This window comes from Hirundo rustica, chromosome 6 (assembly GCF_015227805.2).
Source record: "Hirundo rustica isolate bHirRus1 chromosome 6, bHirRus1.pri.v3, whole genome shotgun sequence".
Taxonomy (NCBI): domain Eukaryota; kingdom Metazoa; phylum Chordata; class Aves; order Passeriformes; family Hirundinidae; genus Hirundo; species Hirundo rustica.
This window is the reverse complement of record NC_053455.1, coordinates 9,568,590-9,583,304: the sequence shown is the minus strand read 5'-3', so window position 1 is coordinate 9,583,304 and position 14,715 is coordinate 9,568,590. Positions and strand designations below refer to the sequence as shown.

Sequence of the window (14,715 nt, the reverse complement as noted above, 5' to 3'; positions counted from 1 at the left end):
CATAGTTATTAAATCTTTCATGGTTTCATTTGCTGATGGTTTGGTTTTTTTTTTTTTAAAGTGAGAGGTGTTAGTCTGGTTTTAGAATCACTTTGTTGATGTTTGGTATCTGGTTCATAGCTTTGTTTTGAAATGAGATCTCAGTGTTAGTAATCTGTTAAAAATGTCAGAATATCTTCTCATATTGCAGTAGTATTGTCATCTGTCTGAAAAACCAAACCATGATGAGATAAATTGGGACACTCAGGCTCATTCTGAAAACTTCTGAACTTCTGGAATTGCTGAACAGTTGACTTGTGTTTGTTTTTTAAAGAAAAAAAAAACCTTGTATAAAATTGTGGTACTTCACAAAATTAAACAGGGGCATAAAGCCAAATCAGCTTTCTCATATTGTTAGATTTTATAAAATGATATAATATGATTATGATATTATATGATATATATACAAGGACGTAGCCTTTCAAAATCACCAACTTTCAGAGTAAGATGCCTCTTCAATTTAACATAAAGAGGGGGTAAGGCTGGGGAAGGAAGGCACAGCACTCCCAAATGTGTTCAGGACAGAGCAATCCATGCCTTGTGCTGGACTTCTTGTTTTTTTTTCCCTTCAGATCTTCATGTTAAAAAAAATAAGAAGAAAACTTTTTTTCTCTTCTGTCAGGGTGATGACACACCTGAAAAAAAGAAATTCTGTCCTGATTACTTTATACAGACACAGAAAAAGGAGAATTGCTGATAAAGCACAGCTTTGTGTCCCACAGAAAGATTAAATCCTAGTACGTGAAGAGGCAGGAGGGTATCCCAAGGTGTCATTTCACTCTACTTTTTAATTCCCAAATCTACAGCTGCGTTGGCCCTGGTCCTTATAAACCTTCCGAGACCTGACAAGCTTTGCTCCTGGTCCCCTGGCAGTAACAGAGCACCCCTTAAATTGCAGCTTGATGTTGGTGTGTTTGGAGGCACAGAGAGCACTGTCACTATTCTTGGCATCTGAGCTCTGTCATCATCATGGCTACATTAGCCCTGCTGAAACTGTGAACTGGATATATAATAATTTTTTCTGAATGCAAGAGTACTGATAGGCAGGATGCCTGGGATTATCAGCTGTCAAAGGTATCAGTCAGAGTTTAGAAAACTGTGGTAGACAGTTTTTTATCAACACAGCAGGTTTTAAACATCCAGGTAAGGGTATATTGAAGATATCTTTATTCCATTTCATTGTATAACAGTGATGGACTTGCTGCTTAGAGGTTGCACTTGTAGTTGGAATTGCTGGCATAAATATCTTTGAGATAAATACTGAGCCAGGGTTCCTATAATGTAAATGGAGAAGTCCTCTATATATATTTTAGTATACAAAGTACACTTACTGTGTATAAAGGAAATCCAGATATGTATGGCTTGACTATGGAAATCTGGATTTGGAGAAAATGTTTTGTGGTGCTCCTGATGATAATCAATCTAGTAAATAGTAGGCATCTTCTATTTAGACTAGTATCTAAATTTTCTCACAAGCTACATCACCTTTTGTTCTCTGGTCACAGTCCCCATAGAATAAAGTTCTCACTTGATCAGTAAACGGCTGCTGCAAAATTGAAGATACTTCTGTGTGTTTGTATTGCTCCAATGTCACGGAAGGAGATCACGGTTTTGACCTCCACAGCAAGGGTTAAATGGCTCTTTCTGAACAGGTGCTGTTAATAGGCAGTGAATTTTCAAGTAAGTGCAGCTGTCCTTGTTTGTTGCTTACAGAGATACAGCTGAGGTGCCCTGGGTATGTAGGTTGGTAGTATTTCTGAAAGTCTTTGACCAAAGTGGTTTCTGCTTTGCACACGGCGGAACTATACAATTCTGTTTGGCAAATACAATGTGCTTTCCTGTCCAGTATTGGTGATGCTCATAACTCTCTAGGTAGGCTTTTTGTTTCTTCCTTAGCCTGTGACTTTACAGTGTTAACAGCAAGAGACTAGTCCTTGTAAATAAAGATAATTCACATATTTCAGAAGTGGCTGCTAAGCGATTTCTTTGCTTTACTAATGGTTATACATTTTCTTTACTAATGCTTGCCTTTCCTGCAGTTTCCTCACCAACCTCCCACTCAGCTTCCTGTTGGACCTCCTTTGCTTTTCTCTGGGTCCTTATTGCTTCTGAGGGGCCTTTTCTTTTGTGATGGCAGTTTTCATTAATGATTTATTGATCCTTTCCTTCAAGATGCCAGGCTGAAGCACTGTTGAACCTCTTAGTACCCCACTACCACTTCCCTGTCCCCCAAAGGCCTCAGCCATAGGTCACCTGGGGGATGTGTGGAGGAACGCAGACAGAGACCATTTGCTTTCTCTTCTCATGCCCAGCCTCTGGGACTGCTGCAATCAGAGGTGTCCTCCCCTGAAAACATATTTTCAGGTACTTAAGTGATTTAATCAACAACAGAAGTGATTTCAACCTAGCAGAGAGGTGAATGTTGGAGCCCTGCTTTCATGGTTTCTTCCATGACTGCCCCTTGCATCTTGAACCTTCTCTACTCTTCACCAGGTCTTCCTGGCTGGGTCATCACCCCCAGGAGCTCATCACCATCTCCATCCCTGCTGCCAGCACAGTGGTTGTCACCCACAGCAAGTTCTGGTTAAGGCAGCAAACTCTGAACTTAATGTTGGGGAGGTTTCCCCTCTCTTAATGAGATTCAACCTCACTTGATGATTATCTGCAGGGTTCTGCTGAAACAATCTGCACACTCATGGCAAGCTCAGGTCTGAAGTGTCACAGATGCTGGTATCCTAAAAAGACTGAAGGTCATCCTCCCAACCTTCCCATCAGTTCAGCCTGTCTTCAGGCTTGCTAAAGACTGGCGTGATTTTATATATGTACAGGCTCTTAGCCCTTTTACCAAAAAGAGAGTTAAAAATAAACTTTAAGTGTTGTGGATGGGACTACCAGCAGATCTGCAAAGAAATAACCGATGTGCACTCCTCTGAAAACTCTAACTAACTTATTTGTACAGGATTCATTCTGATCCTTTCTATTGCTTGTTATATGTGACAGGCAGAGGTCATCTTTGAAAAGCTTTCATCTTTTTTTTTTTGCTGCCCATTTAAATCCTACCAATTGTTTTGTGAAACTCAAATATAGCTGTGTTACTGTCCAAATAATGTCACATAAATGTACTGAATGTCATAACAACTGATAGCAAACATAGTTATGCAGACTTGTGAAGGGGTTTTCTTAGGGGTTTTAAATAAGTCCTGTGGACTGCTGGCACATCTGCTTGTGCTCTCACTCAGCTGCATCCTGATTTAGCCATTGCCCTCCCCCCAACTCATTTCATGAGATAAATATTGTGTTGTGAAATATGAAACTGCCTGACTTTTTTTTCCCCTTTGGTCATAGTCACACCCACTGTGTGAAACTAGCCTGTTGTAAGTACTTATAGCACAGCCCTAATAATTTAAGGAACTGATTCATCAAGCTGTGTTGCTTGCTCAGCTATTCAAAGCTGTTGTAATAGTGTTCCTTACCTCTCTGCTCTGGCAGCCGTGCTGAGCCTGGTTCAGCCTTCACCTGCTGAGCTCATGGACAGGACCCAGGAGCTCCCTGAAATTAACTGAAAGATTTAGAACCAATATTAATTATTCTTTTTCCAGCCTTACAGCTAAAGGCGATGTGGATGGGCTGTATGCCTGGTACCTGGCTGGTGCAGACCTGGAGCAAACTGGTTATGATGGCAGGAATCCCCTACAAGTTGTAAGTGTCCATGTGCTCCCTTGGTGTGCTAGCTGAGTAATAACAGGTGCTCATGGATAATATTAATTGGGAAAAAATATATAAACTGGATTAGAATTCATTACAAACTCAAATCTGGTGCTGATGTGAAGTAATAAGTAGTTGGAACGAGAATTTTCTCATCTATGTCAGAGGAATTAAAATTTAAATTGGATTTTAATTATTTTGTGGTAATATAGTCTTAATTCCCACAAGTGAGTATTTGCATGTCCTGGTGCGCAGGATGACGGGATTTATTCATGTTTCTGCTTACAGGCAGAGGCTACAGGACAGAAGGAGGTTCTTGACTTCCTTAGACACAAGCAATAAGGTAAGATTTTGTTCTCAAGTGCTGGAGTTGTGAAATGTAATCAGCATAAGCATGATGAGGGATCTTTATTTAAGCCCTCGAACACCCTGGGACATCTGGGTTCATCTGCTACCCCTGTCTTGGTTTCTGATTTGACTGATTTGAGTACTTAAATCCTTCTTTGTAGAGTGGGGCTAATGTTTATTATTCTTTCTGCCTGAACCTGGAAATGCTTCGTGTATTTCACAGTGTAGTTCTGAACTTGGTTGGGAATGTAAAAGCCACTCAAACCATTGAGGGCAACAACGTGAGGTTCCATCAGCCTGTGGCAATAAAAGGTTCCTCTGTATTGCCTGCATGGGAGAGGAAACTCCTTTTATAGGGCATGTTGGCCAGGCCTGGCTCTCAGAGCGCCGTGCCCCAGCACAGGAGCGTTTCCTTCCCCAGGACAGCTGCACTGCCACCACAGCCACAGGAGTGGCCACTGTGCCACCTGCAGCATCTCCACCTGCCCTCTCCTTCTGGCTTTCAAAGGACCACCCTAAACCAGACAATCTCCTGGTGTAACACCGTCCACCACATGGGAAACACGTGCCAGATATGTCACAGACCGGAGTCAATTGTACTCCACAGGTGGATTGCAGCATCTCTGTCACACAGAGCTGTGCCAGGGGCTGCTGGGCACAGGACAGGGCAGTGCCACAGCCTCCCTCTTCCCCAGGCCGCAGAGGCAGCTGCCCGGTTGTGCCTGACGTGAATCCCTTCTGCCATCATCTGCCATCACCCAACGTGTGTTTCCCTGGCTCTGTGCATGCCTGCCTCGTGTTCAGAGCATCAGATCTGACAAGTCTCTCTACAGGGAACTTGTTGGGGCATTTGACTTTTTCTGGTGCTGTGCTGTAACTGGAAGCATTTAAAACACTCACCTTTCATTTCTCAGAGCTGCTTTTGGATGCAATACATTGTTGATTCAGATTTCTCCAATATATTGGCAAGTCTAATCCCAATTTAAGTTTTGGGAGGAGATGATCTTTATTTATTAAAATTAGCACAAAATGTAGTTAAAGATTTTGCTGCATCAATGGTAATTTGGCCACTTGTGCATCCTGTTTGAGAGATGTTAGTGGGGACTGCAGCTGGAATTTTTGATTTTCTCTATACTGGTTTAAATTAATGAAGGACACAATCAGGCAGATTTTTTTGCTTTACTTTAAAGTTTTTGGATTTTCTTTGGGTTTACCTGATATAGAAGGATTAGATACAATCACACTCTTGAGCATTTAAATGGAAGTTTTCCAGCAGTCAGGATGGCAATGCTAAAATACCTTTAGAATATGAGTTATGCTGCAAAGGGATTTCCATTTTCATTGAAATAGGTCTGCAAAAATCACTTTCCTTTTGTAAGCGGAGAGTGAATGTGTTAAATCCTCAACTCCTCCATGGATCATCTCATAATTCCTTTGGACTGAGCCACCAGTAGTGTAGGCGGTCTGAAGGAAGTCTTCAGCACTGCGTGAGAACTGGCTTGGCAGGGTAATCTGTTCTCAGGAAGGCTTTGGGTACTGCCTAGTTCTAAACATCCATTCTCTCTTTCTCCAGGGGCTGTAGAAGATGGTCACTCCTCATCAAGAATACCAGCTTGAAGCATTAATGTTGTTAAGCCATTATGGGAGGAAAAGAGGAAAGGAACAATGGTAGCACTGCCTGGGGCATACAGGAAAGCTACAGTTAGAAAGATTCTTTATTTAGCATTTCACTGATTGTCTAAAAATCATTTGCTGCCTTTATTTTTTAATCACTTTTCTGGAAAGAAATTCTATTAAGCAAGCGAAGCTGGAATGCATGGCTGTTCCTGTTACAAGTTCTGATTTTAAAGAGGCCTTTTGAATGTTCTTATGTTAAACCACTGAGGACAGTATTGCAGGCATAGCAAATGGAAATGCTGTGGTGAACTCATACCAAGGAAAAACAGTGGATTGTGCCTTTCTGGGTTTCAACTAATAAAATCGCTGAGGAACAATGTTGATTTCACTTTGTCTGGTTTTTTGCAATGACTTTTATCACTCCAGCTGCAATTACAGCAATTGTGAGTGTCAGTGCAAACAATTGAATCAGTCATGGGCATCTGCCTGCAGTTGTGTACTAATCTTCGCCAATGTGTCACTATAAACCCTCACTTGAAATGAGTAGGAGGCAGATGCCATAAAGCATGTTTGTGGGACTGCCGGAGTGAATTGATTGTTTTGTTTCTAATAGCATCTTTCCCACATCCTGACCGGAATATAATCAAGATTGCTACACGCTGGACACATAATTCTTTGGACTGTAAATGGGATCTCAGTATTAACAGACCCCAAGTTTAAAGTCCCAACACTTTCAGACTAAATAAAGGCGGCGATATGTATGTTTACAGCTGTGTCTGCACTAGAATATGTAAACGTAGGGAATACTTCAGGCAAATGCATATATTGGAGATGGCAACTTGTAATTTCACCTACAGCTTCTGCAGTAATCTGTGTGGATTTTCTATCTGCTGCATCTGAAGGGAATCTTTGAAGTGCAGATGTTTTTTTTTCTTTTTCCTCTGTACTACTCAACCTTCCCACAGCTATTCTTATCATGGAGAAAAGCTGCAAGGACTACTTGCTGAGCCTGCTAGTATTAAAAGATTCCCAAGGTATACTGCATGTCAGATCACACCAAAACAAGGGAACTGTGCATGCAGTCTGAGAAAATGCTGTATACACTCCAGTTAAAAACAAAACCGTAAAAATACTTGAATTATGTGAAAAGCAGTGCCCATCTTCACTATGGTCACAAAAATCCCAACTAAGATGTCTCGTTATTTACAAAGCAATGAACATGGTTTAGATTGAATAAAATGAATACAGAATTAATTAAATGAGACCTAACATCAAAAATCAGGCATCAAATTTGTCATATTTTTGGTGTCTTATCTGTAGATACATAAAGTTGATGATGTATGTAGCAAAGTAACATTAGTGAAAATTTTTACAATCGGGAGTAAAATCATGCACAGACTCTTTTTCTTAGGGTGTTCAGAACTATTATCTTTCCTCATCAATAGTCTAAGTGCTGATGCACTGAACCAGGCGATCCCTTGATAAACTTCTCCACAAGTGACCTTCTTGGCATTAGAATATTTTCGATTTTTAAATTATTCTCAGATGCCATCATTTGTTCACAACAGCATCCATTCTTTATTTCTGTACCAAAATGACTGACTGCAGCATAGACAGAAGCATCAATATTTTCTTCATACTTTTCAATAAAGGCTCATCTGATCTACAGAAAACTTTCTAAACAATGTCTTATATTTCTAAAATATCCATCTATAGTGCAAAAAATATTTTTCCTTTGAATAAAAAATTATATTCTGGTGTGAACTACTGAAATAATAGATCTCAACAGTAGAACTGAAGGAGAGGGAAGAAAACAGCCAACCATTTTGGTCCTGCATATAAACCAGGTAAAGACACTAAGTACAACATTTTGAGATGTGACCCAGTAAGAAGACTTTTACTTAGAAGCTCATAAAGCTAAAATGAAATGGTTTGGACCAGGTTTAAAGTAAAAATTAAGCAGTATTAGGAACTTTCTGACAAATCTTTACAGAAATACATATCCTATTAATGTCATCTTACCTAAGAGTGTTCCTGCAACTTTCTAGAAAATTTGTGACCTGTGTCATAAATAAACCAGTGTGTTTTAATGGCAGGCATATGAACGCAAATTTAATGTTTATCTGAGAAAGGACTGATTCTCTTTTATATATGTCACAACTTCATTCAGGAACTGTTAAAAGTCTACAAGTGTTAAGAGAAACTTTAACGTACAGGCTGCTGTGGCAAGAATCACCCAACCAAGGCAGAAATTTCAGCTCTTGACTCAATATTGGTGATGAACTTCAGTAACACTTTGGAGATCCTGTGTTGTCTTGTTCATCTACTACACCCTTTGCTTCATGCTGGTGATTTAATAATCATAATTATACTCTCTGTGATAAGTCCCAGTCTTATGATGAATCTATTTGTGTGTAACCCTTAAGTTTTGCATAGTTATTGCTCAAAAGTAAAATCTAAATATTAGTGAGGAAGAAAATTGCTCCTATTTGTTTCAGTTACTGTAAGCAGCAGAGTGTCTTTCATTAGTTAAAGTATGCTAGACATCCCAGAGGTAGATTAGTTTTATTAAACATCCTAATTTTTCTCCTTCAGATCATTCCTGAAAAGATTCAATACACTCTTCTTTTATTCCAGCAGTCCTCTGCTCAGGAAAGAGTTGCAGATTAAGAAGCCATACAGTGCTATGGGTATTGCAAACACACTCATTCCATTGCCAGGACTAACTTTGGGTCCATTTCATAACTCCTCAAACAGCTTTTGCTCCAGACACACATGATGTGCACCTACCCTTCCATAGCTACATCCTGCTGCAGTAGGATGGATCTACTGGGAGATCTAGCACTGTGAGGATCATCTGCAGATCTGTGTTTGGTACTTTATACACAGTACACATTGAAACGGCATGGTGGAAGCTGGATAAAGTTACTTTTGGGGTTTGGGTTGGGCTTTGTTTTGTGCAGAAAAGCCTGCGATACTATTTACTATCAGTTTTTAATTGGAATATAAAGTGGTATTTTAGTTTCTGCTAGGAAATGGCAGTGGCTCCCATTCTTTTCCAGCCTCAGTGTAATACTGCAAGTGGTCAGGCTGTAGTTTCCCTTTCCCTGCAGAATCACCTCTGGGTCAAATGCCACAGTAGGAAAGTGCACAAGCTCGCAGCTGGCACCTGTGTGTGTCAGAGAGGCTCCTGAGGGTCTGGACCATCCTGTTGTACAAAGTTCCAGCAATGACTACAGAACAGCATGAAGGCATAATCAATAATATGACACTTGTAACTGCTGCACAAATGCTGGAGTTACTTCCAGTGCTGAATGTTTCGAGTTTCGAGTGATGTTCTGGGAATGAATGCTGGTGCTGGAACCTCTGCTGCCTTTCCATGGAGGAGATGCTATGAATGCTTCCTCTAAAAGTCAAACATTACATCAATTCTACAGCTTTCTTCACTTGAAAGACAACACCCAGCTTCCACTTTGTTTCTTTTTCCTAATGATCCAGCTAATACTGCCAAGGGATAGGGACTACTTGGCCTATGTCAGCACTTCTCTTAACACTGCAGAAAGCCGAGATTTGCACAACTAACATGTCCAAATTCCTGTCTGATTTGAGCTACAGCTTTTCTTTCCTGAATGCAACCACTTTCTTTTCTATTGATGGCTGAAAATATTAAATTTCTGTTTGGAGATTCTCTTATGAAACTTTTGTCTTGGAAGGGCAGTCTTAATTATTTGAAAAATCAGCATGTGCTTGCTCTTCTGTTGAATGTTGACATAGTGAACTGTTGATATCCGACAAGGTTGGCTGATCCCTGGACAGACTGACTGTGTCTGATCAGTACCTGCTGAATTAAACCATGTTCAGCAGGGCTTAGGTATCTGCTCCTTCTACTTAAATAGCTAAATATCTCCAGTTTTAACGTCTTAACTTAGAATTACTATACTAAGCATGTAGCATGTCTCAAATTGTCTCATAGAGAGATTTTGCTGTTCAGCAGTGAGTGACAATAAAATCTCTCATCTGGAACTAAACCCCTCCTTGAATCAAGACTTTCTTTATTTGCTGTCTTATGAATAATGTGATCAACTGGAATTCTTCCAAAAGGATTGTGATCTACTTGGAAGATTCCAGCATTTTTAAGGCTTGTTTAAGTAGTGAGATGAGTAGGGAGGAAATGTGTCCCTGGTGCATAGAAGACAAAGTGAGCCCAGTTTGGCTTACACAAAGCACTAAGGACCCAAAGAGTGATCAAATGCAGCCATAGGGATAATCCCCATCTCCAGATACCAATGCTCAGCAGTTAAGAAACAAAACCCTTTTAGTTCCCAGCAACACAATTTGTTAGATCACTGAGATAAACCTGAAGTAATTGCATGGTGGGTGAAAACAAGAAATTTATAAAGAACTGATCAAATGTGCACAGCATATATTATCAGGAGCTAATATGTTTGTGTCTCTTCCAAGTGGACTCTATCAGCAGTATAATCATCTTCTAGACTAGTAAAACTAGTCTTCCCATGATTCTTTAACAATGTTTTATGTAGTGCTTGATTGCATGTTTCTAACAGCGCTTTAATTTTAGTGACTCTTTTAGAAAAGCTACTAATACAGAAAGCTTATAAGATATGTAAAGTAATCTGCTGAACCATACAAATGAATCTGTGGGACTCAAATGTTGCCATCTTAGATAGTCCATGAGTCAGAATAAAATCTCATACTACCAGATTTATTATTTTGCAAAGTGTCTATCTGAAAATTACTTTAGAGACTTCATTATACGTACATTTGTTTACCTGTGATCAGCTGAACAGGAAGAGGCAGCAGCCTGTGTCTCAAAAGTGTAGCCAAGACAAGAATCCTGAATCATGGCAGCAAAATGTCTAGCGTGAACCACACTGAAGAGCACAACTTAACGTGGCTCCATTTGGGAAGAGCTGATTCAAACCTCAGGGTCAAAAGATTTGGTCCTTGACGTCCAAATCTACCACTGATGTAGCAGGAGGTTATACCAAGTGGGGCCCAGGCTCCTCACAGGCTGGCAGGGCAGAGGCTGTGCCCCCTTCCCCCTCAGCCTGCCCTGCCAGGGCTCTCCTGTTGGGACACGCTCAGCCGCTGCATATCTCGCGCACTCCCACTGGCGTTCTGAGCTTTACACCAGCACCTCCCTCCCACTCCAAGATGCTGCACATCACAGGGAATCCATGGGAAGGTGCCAACCAACAACATCCTGCAGCTCTGCTCCGCAGCCTCCTCCGTATGCAGGCCCTGCCAGGCCTCGGCATTGTGCGACCTGATGCATGGCACGTTGCACAACGAGGCAGGAAAAGGCTGACATATCATTCCCTATCATTGCAGCAGCAGTAAATACCACAGCAACAAGTAACCACTCTCTCAAGCCACAGTATTCCTTCACATCTCCTCAGCTTCCACACGGGATCAGAAGAACGGTGGCCAGGGGAGATATTGCCTGGCCAAAGCTGCCTGCTAAGTATCCTCCGCAGCACTTCTGAGTACAGATAAGCCTCATTATTACATGTTCATGTGCACAATTAATGTGTTTGTCCTCTAGTGCCACTGTTGTAGATCCCATTAGGCTCTTATACTTGGTGTTCGACAGTCCTAAATCCTGGTTTTAAGGGCTTAAAAGTGAAATTAGATGAGAATCCACACGGTAAAAGGTGCTAAGAAAGGGGCAAGAGAATGACAATTATATTTGTTTACACTAGCTGATTATTTCTACATGAAATGATTAATTATTAGCATAGAAGGCAAATGACAATCCTGGCAATTCAGTAGAAAGAAAAGAATTTCAGGGTGAGAAAAAAAGGAATCTTAATGGCAATCATTTACTGAGACATATTAAGTTATCACAATTAGAACAGACAGTTGTCAATTAATCCTGTCACATGCAAGAAGCTGCTGTGCTGGGGAGATTCTTTGATGCTGATTGTCTGTGCATGAATAATTACACTTGCATCTTCCAGGGGATGTGACTTCCTTCCTGGGTGTGTTTTGCTGTGGATCTTTGTGGAGGGCCCAGTAAAGTTGGGATTTCAATGCATCAAATACTTTCTGTGGCACATTTGAATTTCTTATTCCTACTGAAGGGTCAGATTGGGATGACACGATTCCAGCACCCTTGAGGCAACCAGCACAGATCTTTGTTGAATCTTGTAGAGCTCCAGGGCTTCAGGGCAAAGACAACTGGCCTGTTATCTCTACTGTCTGACAGGAGTGTGATGTGAAATAAGTCAGTTTATTTACTTGGACCACTTTGACCAAGATCTCTGCCCACAACTATGTCACCATTCCCCACTGTTGTTTGGAAAGTTCTATATTCCAAGGACAGAAAACCAGAAATATGAGATGTTGCTAAAAATTACCATGCTACGTCATGCAAAGTCACACTCTGACTCTGTATGTTCAACAGCTTGAACCAGCAAAAGCCTAGGAAATCTTGATAGATGGTAAAATTAATTAGTAATTATTTCCTTTCTCATGGTTTTATGGGACAGGACACGTAATCCTGCCAACTCTGAAAAAGCAGCTGGTTGGTGAACATGAAAAATCAAGTTGCTACAAGGTTTGTGATGGCTATCACAATTAAGCATTGCAATCAATCATAAAGTTATTGAAGCAGACTTAATGCATAGCAGCTAAACTTAAATATGAATTGCTTGGCTGAAATGTTCAGAAAAAGTGAGTGATTTCAAGTGTTAGCTTCCAGGGTTTAGCATGAAACTCCATGAAATAATAAAAGGTGGCTGGCATTTAATGAAAGTCAGCTCTTCTTATGGTCTATGGTCAGGCATCTGGGAAGTGAGGCATTCAGAACTGGTCATGTAAGAATTGTGTTCACTGGCTATTTAATTTCTATTTTTATTTCAAATTATAAAGAAAAAGAGCAAGAGAGAGAGAAAGGAGAATTGATTGTGAGGAGACAAAAAAGTAACCATGAGACCAGGCTTTCCTGAAATTTGAAATACTACATGGAGAGTTGATTGCAAAGGAGGACACAGTGGATTCACTTCTCATGCACACATCTCTCTGTCCTGTTCTGGACTCCACAGTACAAGACAGACATGGAGGTACCGCAGAGTCCAGCAGAGGCCACATCAGAAGACTGGAGCATCTCTTTTATGAGGAGACTGAGGAAGCTGTTTAGTCTAGAGAAAACTCAGAGATCTCATTAATCCATACCAGTGTCCCAAAGGTGGGTGTCAGAAGATGGTGCCAGACTCTCTTCAGTGGGACCCAGCAACAGGAGCAAAGGCCAGAAACTAAAACACCAAGTTTCACCTCAACACAAGGAAGAACTTTGAGGGTGGCAGAGCACTGGAACAGCTGCTCAGAGAGGTCTTCCTCTCTGGAGACATTCCAAACCCACCTGGATATGTACCTCGGTCACCTGCTCCAGGTGACCCCACCTTGGCAGGGGGTTGGACTGGATGATCTCCAGATGTCCCTTCCAACCCTGACTATTCTGTGATTATGTGATCTCCAGCTGTCACCTCAACACACTGCTGGGACTCCTGAACTTACAGTGGAAAGTCATGGCAAAGTAAAATCTACATCAGGGCTGGAGAAGTACCTCCTTGCTGTTTGCAGTGTGCTTCTCCTAACGTTTTCTAAGGCCAGAGTTGAAGCTTCTCCTTACTATCAGGGTCTCAATGAAGGGATGGATGGATGGATGGATGGATGGATGGATGGATGGATGGATGGATGGATGGGTGGACGGATGGATCGGCTTGACAGCTCACACACCCATCTCTGCAGCACAAGCATTGCTCTTCACACATTTTTCCTTTCATAGCTGCTCCTGCACAGGAAATTGTACCCACTGAACCAGCCTGGAAGTGTGCAAAGCCTTGATGTCTCCTTATTCTAGACTTGTTATTGCAAGAAATAACATGTATGACACTTAAACTGAAAATCTGAAATAAAACCCAGAAAATTTGTAATCTGCTGCTTGCTATTGTGCTACTGAATAGAGAGAGAGCTTGGCTTGAAAAATTCTCCCCAAAAGGGAAAAACTACATCAATTTGTATAATGTAATTTACACAGTTAGCTTCTGGAATGAACAAGATGTTAAGTCAGAACAAGGAAAAGGGTGAAAAGCAGTATTACGCATTAAATTGGTATGTAAACTCTGTAGTGCTCAGGGACATGGAACTGTATGCTTAGATAAAGCCTTTGAGATACAAATCTCTGTCCTGCTAAATTGATAATTTTGGATTTAATCAAAATTTTATGCACACAACAGTAGCATTTCCAATAAAATGTGAATTCTTGGCTTCATAAGAAGCTGCTAGCCGTATTTTAATTTCTAGCACTTTTTTACTGATCTACCTACTGCATGGCAAACCCACAATCTTTCTAAAAGTTCTTGGTTGGAAAAACATCCCACCTCATCCATTTATCTATAAATCACTTGCTGTTATTTAGGCAGTAATCTCAAAAGGCTTCCCATTTATATGAGAAAATATTAGGCCATCTCTCAGGGTGTTGATTACTGCAAATGAAGTTAGTATCAAGCTGTTATTATGCTCACATGTGACACATAGTGGGCTGCTGTATTGACAAATGAGTTTAAACCAACTAAAGTAAACATGAAGTTGCCCCATCACTGTTTGCTATGAACATATGGAATGCTGATTTTCCAGGGAGGTAGAAAATCTACTTGCAGAGATTTTTTTTTATTATTATTATTTTATTTTATGTTTACCAGACCCAAAAAAAGTACTTTACAGGACATGTCAGATTCTGGGTCTTTCTTTAAGAAACTTCCAGCCGAATTTTAGGTGAGCATTAATGAGCAAGAGTAGGAAATCAGTAGGGAAAAAATGAGGAATGTAGAACTATAAGCAGAGAAATGGTAAGTTCCCTGTCCATGCTTAGTTTGAGTGCTGGATTTAACTCCAAAATTGTCAGATAAACCATGTCATACAAGGAATAGTACTTTTAGTTGCCCTATGCCCTCCCATAATGCCACCTGTTGAGTAAGGAAC

At 40.7% G+C, this 14,715-nt stretch overlaps 1 protein-coding gene across 2 annotated transcripts in view; it reads left to right on the top strand.

Moving 5' to 3' along the window:
* Positions 1-6,090, top strand: part of ASPG (asparaginase) — a 45,763-nt gene extending 39,673 nt beyond the window's left edge. For both annotated transcript variants that reach the window (XM_040067678.2, XM_040067677.2), the window contains exons 14-16: positions 3,639-3,738; positions 4,033-4,087; positions 5,666-6,090. In XM_040067678.2, coding sequence (XP_039923612.1) covers positions 3,639-3,738; positions 4,033-4,086 — 154 coding nt within the window. In that variant the 3' untranslated portion in view covers position 4,087; positions 5,666-6,090. The remainder of the gene's footprint in view (positions 1-3,638; positions 3,739-4,032; positions 4,088-5,665) is intronic.
* Positions 6,091-14,715: the final 8,625 nt, after the last annotated feature.